Here is a 12,725-nt window from a genome sequence, read left to right as displayed (position 1 = left end):
TTCAACCTAACTGTCTGGCTTCTTGTATGAATATTCTTGTGAATTTAACAAGCACTTGCATTTTCCCAAGCATGTGATTTCTTTTTTATTGTTACTTTTCTCACTAGCCGCCTCTAAAATAAAGTGTGTACAAAGTGGGGTGAGTGGTAGGGAAGCCCAGCACAGTTCTTCAGCAAGCACTTTATTGAATAATAATCCAACAAGTTAATCCACAATGCAGTTACACACAGCACTCCACAAATGTCTGTATCAGTTCAGTTAAGTATAGAACGCTCTTCCATGAATTCCTTCTACCCTGCATTTGGGAAAAGCAACACAAAAATAATTCAGTGAGACTAAGCATCTACTCTAAATACATTCACGCCAAGCTTCTGCAAGGGGAAAAAGCCTGGCAGCCAGGGAGTTACAATGGCTCCCAGTAAAGAGCTTCCTGGGACTCTGGCGGAGTGCTCCTTCCTACACTATAGCTGCTCTGGCCACTCAGAGTGGCACTCAGAGTGCATCTGCTTTGTTTCCCCTGGGCCTAGAGCAACTTCTGGTATCCAACAGGCACTTAAGTAAAGGCTAGTTTAACGAAAATTGCTTAAATTGGCACTAATTTGTACCACTCCGTATTCATGAAAAAACTGCAAAAGAGGACACAAAATACAATGTGCTTTATTGGTGACTCCTAAATTTGCTTGCAACATTATTTTAAACAAGACAAAGTGACAGATTTTAGCAATTATCAATGCCCCAGCATCACAGCCTACTTAGAAAAAATATATATACTTAAAGTGATAACTGCCAAAAAACAAGGAAGAGCCGGGTGGTGGTGGTGACGCACACCTTTAATCCCAGCACTCGGGAGGCAGAGGCAGGCAGATCTCTGTGAGTTCGAGGCCAGCCTGGTCTACAAGAGCTAGTTCCAGGACAACCTCCAAAGCCACAGAGAAACCCTATCTTGAAAAACCAAAAAAAAAAAAAAAAAAAAAAGGAAGAAAAGCAACGGTACCAAGCCTACGAAATGACGGAAGATATAAGCATCATAAGGGGGAATCAAGTTAAATCTTGAAAGCAGATTGATTGAAACCTGAATTTCATTTTATTTTGGGAAGGACTGCTCTCAGTTCCAACATTAGAGAAAAGACTCCTGCAGTTTACCGTATAAATGCTACCTTTCAAAGCTTAACTGGACTGTGGAACAAGACCCCATTTCAAATGAACAAAATAAATTTTGTTCAAATGAACAAAATAAATAAATGAATCATATATGGAAAGCTTTACCTAGAGCCAGGAGTGGTGGCACATTTCTGTAATCCCAGCAACCAGAAAGCAGGGACAGTTTACCATGCATTTGAGACTACCCTGGACTGAGTTCAAAGCTAGCTTTGGCTATAGACCCTGTCTTAAAGTTCAGTTGGGAGGATGGCGGGAGCTAATTTGGCACCTGAAACAAAGAGAAAAAAGAAAATTCTTTAAGAAATTTTGTGTTTCTGTTAGTTTTGAGGTTTTTGGTTGTCCAGGTGGGAGTGGTGAGACTGGCCTGAAACTCAGAGAGATCCACCTGTCTCTGCCTCCTGAGTGCTGAGATTAAAGGCGTGGGTGTTTATTTAGCTTTTATTTTATGTGCATGAATGTTTTTGCCTTCACTTGTGCACTACATGCATGCCTAGTGCCAGAGGCCAGGAGAACATCAGATTCCCTGGAATTAAGGGTTATAGGCAGGGTGTATGCCGGTAGCTGTGGGACCCTACTGGCAGTCCCAGCCCAGCTGCTTCAACTTATGAAGGTGGGTTTTGTCATGGGTTACACTGTGGGCATGGTGACCCAGGCACCTTCTCCTGTCTCAGGATCAGAATTCAGGGTTGGGAGCCGATGGGCAGCATTGGGAAAACCATGATGCAGAGTGGTGGAACCTTATTCATGGCCATCAGAATGAGCATAAGATGATAACCACAGCAGTGACTGCCTGCCACATCTATACTTTCCCACCCATTTTCACCCTTGTTCAGTAAAAGTTTTAATTCTCAAGAAGTTGTAAGAACTGTACTGGGTCCTCTGCAAGAGCAGCAAGTACTCTTAACTGCCAAGCCATCTCTCCAGCTTCCAAAAAGAAAATTCTTAACTTACTGCTTTGGACTTTGAAGATTAACTAAAAGTCAGCATTAACTGTACACAATGCCCTGCTATCCTAAGGCTAGAGTCAAATGAGACTACCTCTATAAGGTGAGATCCCTTTCAAACTAAGGACAAGTCACACAAGAAACAGTGAGTGGAAGGCTTCCGAGAAACAGAGTTGACAACTGACCAGGCACTAAATCAGCAGTGGTTTAATGACACAGCCAGCAATTTATCAGCCAGCCTATGCTTTAAAAAAAAAAAAAAAAAAAAAAGATTTTATTTATTATGTATACAACATTATGCTTCCAGAAGAGGGCACCAGATCTCATAACGGATGGATGTGAGCCACCATGTGGTTGCTGGGAATTGAACTCAGGACCTCTGGAAGAGCAGTTGGTGCTCTTAACCTCTGAGCCATCTCTCCAGCCCCGCTCCGCTTTTTTTTTTTTTTTTTTTTTTTTTTTTTTTTTTGGTCAACTACCCAGCAAACACAATGTTAAATAGATGGTGCTATTCCAGAGGGCTGCATATTTTAAAGGGTATTCCCAGTCAACTCTAATCAGCAGTAGAGTTACCAACTATACCTAAGTGCATTTACTCATTCAAAAAGATTTACTGAATGCCTATTAGGAAGCAAGTGATCTACTAAACACTGCAGTGGATACAGAGATAAACTGACAGAGCATCCTACTACAATGACCTTCCTTTATTATGGCAAAGACATGTGGGGCAAAAAAAAAAAAAAAAAAAAAGGCTTTCCACAGAGAGGTAACAGGAAAGTGATCCTGAAGAATAAAGACATTTAAACAGACTTAGGGACTCACCTAGAGATTAACAAATGGGAATGCAGTAGGAAAGGATGCTTCAGGTAGGCAGCAAAGCCCATATGGAATAAGAAACAGAAGCACTCCAACTAGCTAGAGTAAAGGCCCAAGAAGCAGGAGATACATACATGTGTCCATTCACTCAGTCTAGAGTATGATGGTTATAGGCTTGATTTGAAGTTACTTTACTTAGAGAGCAACAAAATGGCTTCTGCACTTGAGGTGTAAGGAAGAGAAGGAATACATCTTAGTTGGATTTTCAAAAAACATTGCTTATAGCTAGTACAGTTCCTCATGTTGTGGTAACCTTCAACCATACAATTATTTTGTTGCTACTTTATAGCTGTAATTTTGCTACTGTTATGAATCATAATAATTTGTATTTTCTGATGGTCTTAAGTGACCCCTGTGAAAGGGTCGTTTGACAACCCAAAGTTGAGAACCACTGGCTTTTAGCAATTCTCATCTCCCACTGTGGCTGCAAATATACTTTATGTTCTAAGAGATTGTTTTTTTGTTTGTTTGTTTGTTTGTTTGTTTGTTTGTTTTCCTTTGGTTTTTTGAGATAGGGTTTCTCTGTGTAGCTTTGGAGCCTGTCCTGGCACTCACTCTGTAGACTAGGCTGGTCTTGAATAACAGAGATCCGCCTGCCTCTGCCTCCTGAGTGCTGGGATTAAAGGCGTGCGCCACCAACGCCTGACTACTTCTTTACTTTCATAGATTCTTGTTGCCATTCAGATCACTTGAAACAATCAGACTTCTACAGCTTTTCCCATACCCCAATTTCAGCTTGCAGATGAAAAGCCGTTCCCCCCCCCCTTCCTTTGTTTAGTAACTATTTCAGGCACTGCTGTAGGTGCAGTATATCAGTGGGCAACCGGAGGAAAACTAAGCATGAATCTACATGTGATTAATCGCTGTACAAGAAAGCAAGGAAAGGGGTATTGGGAATGACCAGGGTATGTACTTGCTTCCTCATGCCTCCTTTCCTTCTTTGTTTCTTTTCCCTCCTCTCTACCCCCGGGCACGGGCAAACACACAGAAGAGTTTATAATTAATTCCACAAACAACCAGCCAGCAATTTCAGGCAAGTGTCAATTTAACTTTAAATAAACCAAACTTGCAGAACATAATACAGAATATAATAATACAAAGAAACATGAGTTTCTTTAAACAACAAGCCAGTTACAGCCTCAGTGATACCTTCCATCCTTAAATATTCCACTCATCTCTAAATCAGTTACCTCATTTAGGCTGTCGTGTAGAAAATCATTCCGAAGCTTTTAATTCAATGGATTTTGCTTTTTGTTTGTGAGGGTATTTCTGTTTATCTTTTGAAACAGGTTCTCTAGTGTAGGCTGGCTCAGACCATATATCCCAGAGTCAATCTCTCTGACTCCATTTCCTAACTGCCAGGATTAGATTTTATTCTGTTTGTATCGGATCTTTGGCCTTGAACTAAGAGATCTTTCAGTCTGTTGAGTGCTGAAGTTATAGGTTTGTATCACCATACCAGCTAGTTTTTATTTGTATTTTTGTTTGTTTGCTTGTTTGTTTTGAGACAGGGTTTCTCTGTGTGGCTTTGGAGGTTGTCCTGGAACTCTTTGTAGGATCAGGTTGGTCAAACTCACAGAAATCTACCTGCCTCTGCCTCCAAGTGCTGGGATTAAAGGCGTGAGCTACCACCGCCCATCTTTTATTTGTATTTTTTAATTTTTTGAGAGTCTTGCCTGGAACTTGTGATAATCCTCCTGTCTCAGATTCAGGAGTGCAAGATTACAGGCATGAACTCCTACTCCCAACTTCACCTGGATTTCTGAAGACTAAATGGAACAAAAAGTCACTGTATATTACAGTAAAAAGATGGTGCTAAGCATCTGACTGCTCACGGCTCACTTACCTAAAATCCAGCTACACTGTGAGCTCCTTGAAGAGAAAGGACCTGTGCTTCTTGTCTCTCAACTGCTGTTTGCTTCAGTCATTACCCCTACACGTACTCAACCATTCCTAAGCAAAAACTCTCTCACCACCTCCAGTCCACACATACAGAAGGGATAAGTTAATTCTGAAAACAGCTCCACTTGTTGTGGAATAGAATATTTGTTTAACTATGTAAAGATGTTGCTACATTTGTTTGTGTTGCAGAATAATTGTTTAACTATGTAAAGATGTGTTGCTGTTTTACCTTGCCTGTTGGTGGCCCATGCCTTTAATCTCAACACTCGGGAGGCAGAGGAGCAAGTGCTAGGATAGGCTCCAAAGCTACACAGAGAAACCCTGTGTCGAAAACAAAAACAAACCAATTAAAAAAAAAAAAAAAGATGCCTGTGTTTGGTCTTTATGCCCTGGGGTTGCTAGGAGTTTCCAAGCCCACGCTCCCCCACTCAGGCTGAACCTCATGGCTATGACCACCAGTGAGTGCCCAGAAAGATAGACATGGAGGACGAAAGAAAGTAGGATATAATGAAATGTAAAGGTAAATGAAACGGTAAGGTAAAAATGAAAATGTAAGGTATGAATGAAAGGTAAAAAGTCCCAAGGCAAAGAAGAAAAACAGGTTAAATTAAGATATAAGAGCCAGTGAGACAAGTATAAGATAAGGCCAAGCGTTCATAATTAATAAGTCTATATCATATTTGGGGGCTTTTGCAAAAATGTAAGCTTACCCTTCAATACTGCCTTGCATATTTGTTACCCTCAAACCCAACATCTAATTTCTTAAGTGTAACCACCTTCTTTTTCCCCCAATTAGTGTATATAGTCAGACTTCATAGCAACCACTCTCCCAGTATTCCTAAATAGCAGGAGCACCCAATTTGATTCCTCTTTAGTTTTAATGATTGCTCAGTTGAGCAATCTACCACCTGGTCTCCACCTTCAAAAATAAAGCAACTGGTTTGGTTGTTCGGCAAGAAAAACATGCAGAGCACTGGCCAATCCTCACAAGTCCCTACCCAGGTTCCATCTAACTGCAATTTTGTATCTCTGGTGTTTGTTCAGATTTTCTTTTATTCTTCTCCCACACATACAAGTAAATAGCCATGCTTCCAGCTGGTAAAATTCAGTGTTTGTGCTACACCTGGTGAGTGACAGTTTTACAACTCGATTACAATGAGAATTAAATGTTCTTCCTAACAATTAGTTCACCCATGAAACTGGAAGGAGCTTCATGACATACACACAACCACCAATAAAAACATGGAAAACTATTAGGCTTCTAGCTTAGAGCTGCATTTCAAATTCAAAGAAAAAGGAAACAAAATCCACCAATACTAGAAGAATAAGAATCTGTGGTACACTCAGGTCCACACCTGGTCCTAGTTACAATATTGCTATTTTTCAAACAATGCACAAATTTAAATGCTCTTATTCTAAATATGGTCTTATTTATCTACATTAGGTTGTGATTTAGTCTCACACAATATCATGATTTTATATTTTAAGTAAGGAGGGGAAAAATAAACAATGCTAATTGCTGGGCCTGGTGTCCTAGCTACTCTGGAGGCTGAAACAGAGATAGCTCAGTGGTAAAGTGTGGTTCTTGCAGAGGACCTGTGTTCAGTTCCCAGCACTCACAATGCAGCTCACAACTGTCTATACCTCCAGATCCAGGGACCTGAGGACCTCTTTTGGCCTCCTTGAGCACCAGGTACACACACATGTAATACACAGGCAAAACACCCATACACACAAAATAAATTAGTATGTTTAAAAATAAGCCAGGAATGAGAACACTTGCCTTTAATCTCAACATTTTGACGGAGGCGAGTGTCTGCAAGTTCAAGGCTAACCTGGTCTATAGTGAGAGTTCCAGGTCAGCTAAGACTACTTTGTGAGACCTTGTCTCAAATTAATTAATTTAAATTCTTAAGGGGCTGGAGCATGGTAGTGTACTTGCCTAGCATACATAAGGCCTGGAGTTCCATCCCTAGTACCACCAAAACTGGAATAAAACAAAAAGCTAATTCATATTCTTCACAGTGATACTTGATACTGACCACTGAGGTCTTGTGAGCCAAGACTCATAAAAGGCAACAGAACTAAAAGCTCCTAAGAAATTCACAAACGTACGCCCTGAACTAAATTTAGAGTTCAGTTAAATCATATGCCAAAGGTTTGTAATCATAACCCAAATGTCATTTTCCATCAGAAACTCATTTCCATTCTCTAAACCAGCCTTTAACTGAGCAAACCTATCCTAGCTTTTTGGTCTACTTGGTAAAAATCTTAACTCATCATGCCTTAATCACACTTCCTTCCCATCCTGCCTAACTCACTTCCCAGAGACTCACTCATTCCCTACTGAGGAAACACCGGAAAGGAGGGGAGGAGGCAGTCTCCTCACCATTCCCCCACTGGCTTCTAGGCACCCCTCAGGCAACCTTCCAGAACAACTTGCCTGTCCCTTGACTGTCACCACTCCTGTCACTGTTATAGGCTCCTCTGTGTTCAGTCCCCTTGGCTCCAGTACCTGTCGCTTCCCCATTCTGCTGAGCTCCTTTTAGAATTTTCTATTTAACCAAAATCATCACTTGGCATTTGCAAAAGTAGTCTGCTTTAGTTCTACAGAAAGAGCCCTGGGAAAAAGGTAACAAGGACAAAGCTTCCATTAACCTCACATTTTACACTATTTCCAAGTTCTTAAGTTCCTCTCTAGAAATCCAAATGAGCAAACCAGTTAGAAAAGGGAACACTGTCTTCACATTGAATCTGAAGTTTGGTTGTTCCATCTCGGCACCACTTTCTTTTGGGGGCGGGGGGTAGGATTCTGTGGCTTTGGAGGCTGTCATGGAACTAGCTCTTGTAGACCAGGTTGGTCTCGAACTCACAGAGATCTGCCTTTGGCAACATCTGTTGTTTGAAAGTATCGAAGTCTGTCCCTGAACTTCAGACTGGAAGCAGGAATCATTCACACCTTCCCAAATGGGACTAGGAAAGGGAGCAGAAAGCATGCCAGAAGCAGAGGGAGAAGAAAGCCTATGAAAATGTGAGCATTAACAAAGCCCAGGCTGCAGCTTACTAGCCATGATCTTGTCATGATCTGAGTCCTCTGGCTCCTTCCTTCAGAGAATCACTATCAGCTCCTGGAGTTCACAAATGTCTAAACTAACATCTCCTCCATCTCAGCTACCTCCAACCTACCTAGTCCCCTACTTTTTCAGAGTCAAGCTCAAGCCTCCTTCAATCTTTATGTATATATCCTAGCTTAGTTTACCGTGAACTATGACTGACTCCATAAGCATGTGCCATCTTGCCATTTGTTTTGTCTTGTGGTACTGGGGATTAACCCCAGGACCTAACAAGCTAAATAGGAACTCTACCACAGAGTTACAGCCATCTCTCCTTGAGATGGGTTATCTGCATCTAACTAACTCTGCAGATTAATGTCCTACAAAAACCACTCCTCGGGGCTGGAGAGATAGCTCAGCAGTTAAGAGCACTTGACTGCTTTTCCAGAGATCCTGAGTTCAGTTCCCAGCAACCACATCTGTGTAATCAGATTCCTTCTTCTGCTGTGTGTGAAGACAGCACTCATATACATAAAATACATGAATAAGTCTTTAAAAAAAAAAAAATGCCGGGCATTGGTGGCACATGCCTTTAATCCCAGCACTCGGGAGGCAGAAGCAGGCAGATCTCTGTGAGTTCGAGGCTAGCCTGGTCTCCAGAGTGAGTGCCAGGATAGGCTCCAAAGCTACACAGAGAAACCCTGTCTGGGGGTGGGGATGGGGACAAATTAAAAAAGATTTCAGCCATATAGTGGTGACTCACACCTATACATCAAACACTTGGGTAGCTGAGACAGACTGCTGTGAGTTTGAGGCCGGTGTGAGCTCCAGAGCTAACTCAGGCTAAAGTACAGTGTGATCCTATGTTCAAAAAAAAGAAAAAAAAATTAGCTGCTACAAATTTAGGATAGCTGCCTGAATAACTAACACTGTCTAGCATACCGACCAAGACAACCACAATTTTCTGCCTCTCATTGCTTTCAAAATAACTGAGTATTTTCCCCATTTGCATTCCCCACACACAGGTTTTGAGACGAAATCAACACCCTTTATCACATTTTACTTTTTCCTCCTTTCTAACCGAGACTGAATCAGCATAAAACTGGCCTATATTAAGCATAGATAAATAAAAACCATTTCACAGATGAAAAAAATAAAGCTTGAGAGAAAACAAATTGCCCAGGATCACAGCCAATGAGCCCAGAATTCCTTTTTGTTTTGTTTTGTTTTGTTTTCCGAGACAGGGTTTCCCTGTTGTAGCTTTGGAGGCTATCCTGGAACTAGCTCTAATAGACCAGGCTGTCTCGAACTCAGAGATCCGACTGCCTCTGCCTCCCCCAGGGCTGGGATTAAAGGTGTGTGCCTCCACAGCCAGGCTTGAGCCCAGAATTGTATGACTAACCTTTGGCCTCCAAGCCCAAACAGACCTGTGAATTCACACCACATATATGGAACACATATATTGGAAGGGGCATGCAAGTGACTCAACTTTGGGAAAGCACACCCCACCCATCTCCTCCTGTATGTACTAAATCAACAGTGAGCAGGGCATCAAGCATCCATCAAGTCATTTCTAAGGATGTGTGTGTGTTGCTGAAAATTACACACAGGGCCATGTTAGGCAAGTGTTCTACCCCTGAGCTACATCTCCAACTCCTTCCTAGTTTTTAAACATTTTTCTTGCAGTATTATATTGGCTAAGACCTCCAGAACCATACTAGCAGAAGCTAGGAATTGTATGTAGAATTTGTGTGTGATTCTAGGTTGTTATGTTTAATGCTGTTTGTGAAACTGGGTCTCCCTATGTGGCCCTGGCTAACTTGGCAGCTTCCAGCTCAGAAATCTGCCTGCCTCTGCCTCCCAAGTACTGGGATTAAAGGGCCAGCCTCGTATTACTCAGTCTATAATGCTGAGTGGAATAACACTTCTAAAGTTTCACCCAATAAGCACTGTTCTTCAGATTAATACATACACTTTGGAGGTTGTTTATTTCGTTATCAAAAAGCCTTCCACTGGGTATGATGTTTCACACCCATGTAATCACAGCACCCAGCAGGCTGAGGCAGCCTGGACTACATGGGTTCCATGACAACCTAGACTACAAAGTGAGACTCTGTCTCAGAAAAACAGAGGAGAGGGCAGATGAGGAGACATCACTAGGTCTAGATCTCTGGTCTAGCCTTTTCCCTGTTCTATGCCAGTTCCCATTCCCCTCTTCCCTTTCTCTTACTTCAGATTCCTTCCTACACACCTCCAAGTTAAATTATGTCTGCCGCCTCGGGTCACAGAGAAAACGCTATTTGGGGAATCCTATGCCTTTCTCTTTCAAGTCTCTAGACCAGTGGTTCTTAACCTTCCTAACGTTGACTCTTTATTGCAGTTCCTCATATTGTGGTGACTCCCAGCCATAAAACTATTCTCGTTGCTACTTCATAACTGTTTGCTACTGTTATGAACTGTAATGTAAATAAATGTGTTTTCCAATGGTCTTAGGAGACCCCATGTGAAAGAGTCGTTTGATCCTGGGGTGAATACTCACAGGTTGAAAACAGCTGCTCTAGACCAAAACGTTTCTAGAACTAGTTACTGACAGAAAAATACTAAGACAAACATCGCTACCACCCTGCAGATTTCTTCCTTCCATCTCTGGAACACATCCTTCAATAATTTCCGCTCTTTCAAATTATAACTAAGAAAGGGCAGACTAGGATTAGATTCCTGTCGAATTTCTAATGTGTTGCCTGTTTCTACCTAAGCCTGGCTATTTGGTGGCCGACAGACAGAATCTTAGGGTTTCAAAGGCGGCTCAGGAAAGCAGAGGACCCAGATGTTACTAACTTTTCTCTCCTCCACTACTCTCCAAAAGGGAGGGACGCAGAGAGCCCTCGGATAGTGTTTGTAGGTGAAGAAGGCAGTTCCAGGATTTTAAAGCTGAAAGGGACGAGAGGAATTTTAAGGCCGAGGGAACTAAGAATGGCAACACCAACCAGAGCAGCCAAAAAGTTGCATCATGTAAAAACGCGCCGCGCTTGAGAAACAAGAAAACCAGATGGTGGTAAAATACCGGACAGGAAAACCCAAGTCGGGAATCTCCGTCTTTTCCGGAAGCCCTGGGGCATCCACCCTTCTTTTCGCTTTTGCTTTTCTTTTCCTTTGCCTTTTTTTTTTTCCTGTTGTCTGGGGGTTTGGGGGGGTCTGTGTACCATGGGTTCACATTTGTAGCCCTGGTTGGACTCGAACTCGAGGCACACAAGCCTCAACTGCTAGGTCCTAGCCTGGTCACCACTCCCGCGTTAGGGAAAAAATGTCTCCCCTCCCCCGCGGGGGAGGAGGGCAGGGTTGAGGGGTCCCACGTATCCCAGGCTTGCCCTGAGCTCGGGAAGGAGCCAAGGCTGAGCCAGAACTCCCAACCTTTCTAGCCCCACCTTCCCCGTCGCTGGGTCTGAGGCGTGCGCCACCCAGTCCGGCTCCCGGTTTTCCCCTTCATTTTATTTAACATTGTATCGAAATGAAAGTTTCAGTTTCACACCGGCCGAGCGCCAGCGCCCGAGTTAAGTTGAGTGAGCGATCAACTCGGCAGCCCGAGCCCCGCCGGGGCTCCGCGGGCGAGCGAGCGGGGTGGGGTCGGACCGCGCGAGGAGAGTGACAGGACCCATGCGGCGCGGCCGAGGCGCGCGCGTCCCGCCCTGCGGAGTCGGCCCTCTGCCCTCTGTCGCCGCGCCCGCCGGGAACGCCGAGGTCCCGCTGCGAGGCGGGAAGACGCGGGCCGAGACAATGGGAAGGAAGGGGCGCGGGAGGCGAGGCGCTGCAGCCCTCGGGCCGCGGGGACGCCGCGTGGGGGCGCTTCGGGGGCGTGGGGGACACGGGCCGCCCGAGACGGCGAGCGCTCGCTCACCTTGACGAAGAGCTCGATGAGGGGCTCTTTGTCCTCCTCCTTCAACCCGTTCAGGGGCATCGACAGCGCCATGGCCGGCTGGGCTGGGCTCCGCGGACGGCGGCTGCGGCTGTTGCTGTGACTCCGGGGTTGCTGTGGCTGCGGGTTCCCGCCGCGCTCGCTCGCTGGCTCGCTGGCTCGCTGGCTCACTCACTGGACAGTCCCGGCGTCAAGCTGCCCGCGGCCTCAGATCCTCAGCACCGCCTCACGCCTCGCGCGCGACTCGGAGGGGGTTGCGGTCCCAGCCACTTCAAACCGCTGGGCGGGACCTGGTAGGCGTGGTGTGGGCGGGGCAGCAGCCCGGCGCCTCTGGACTCTGCAGGGGAAGTGGGCGGGCCGGACGGCGAGGGGCGTGGCCTCAGGCAAGGAAGGCGGGGAGGAGCGAGAGGGGACGAGGCGGGGTCGGAGGGGGTGCGGAGGGAGCGCCTTAGCTTCAGGCGACCCACCACTGCGGAGCCAAGGGGACGCCGCGAGGCGCGGCCTAGGCTGGGCAGCGCGGATTGGTGGGGCGGTCCCCGCGAGCCACGCCCCCCAGAGGGCGGGAGGGAAAGGCCCCGGGAGCCGGAGCCTGACACCGCCTCCCTCCGTGGCTCGCCCGCGTCCTCCGCAGCTGCTGCTGGGTGGGTGCCAGGTGACCTCATGCGGTGGCTCCTCGGGCCCTCTCCCCCGCTGCAGCCGCGGGACTCATCATCATCCCCGCCCGTAACCGGGGCGGCGGCCGCCTTTTCCTGGAAAACTTTTGCGAAAGTTTTCATGTCCTTAAGAAGTACTTTTTTCTTCTTCTGACTGCGGGCTTCCTCTCGGAATGCTTCTCTATTAGATGTCCAGATACTCAAAAAATTCGTATAAAGCCGT

General features: G+C 45.3%; 1 protein-coding gene and 1 pseudogene across 1 annotated transcript in view; one reads left to right on the top strand and one right to left on the bottom strand.

Moving 5' to 3' along the window:
* Positions 1-12,112, bottom strand: part of Clic4 (chloride intracellular channel 4) — a 60,028-nt gene extending 47,916 nt beyond the window's left edge. Inside the window, exon 1 of the mRNA XM_027399668.2 lies at positions 11,832-12,112. Coding sequence (XP_027255469.1) covers positions 11,832-11,903 — 72 coding nt within the window. The 5' untranslated portion in view covers positions 11,904-12,112. The remainder of the gene's footprint in view (positions 1-11,831) is intronic.
* Positions 1,713-1,932, top strand: LOC118238287 (annotated as a pseudogene).
* Positions 12,113-12,725: the final 613 nt, after the last annotated feature.

This window comes from Cricetulus griseus, chromosome 2 (genome assembly GCF_003668045.3).
Source record: "Cricetulus griseus strain 17A/GY chromosome 2, alternate assembly CriGri-PICRH-1.0, whole genome shotgun sequence".
In the NCBI taxonomy this organism is placed as follows: domain Eukaryota; kingdom Metazoa; phylum Chordata; class Mammalia; order Rodentia; family Cricetidae; genus Cricetulus; species Cricetulus griseus.
Note: the sequence above shows the minus strand (reverse complement) of the source record. Positions and strands in the feature narration are given on the sequence as shown.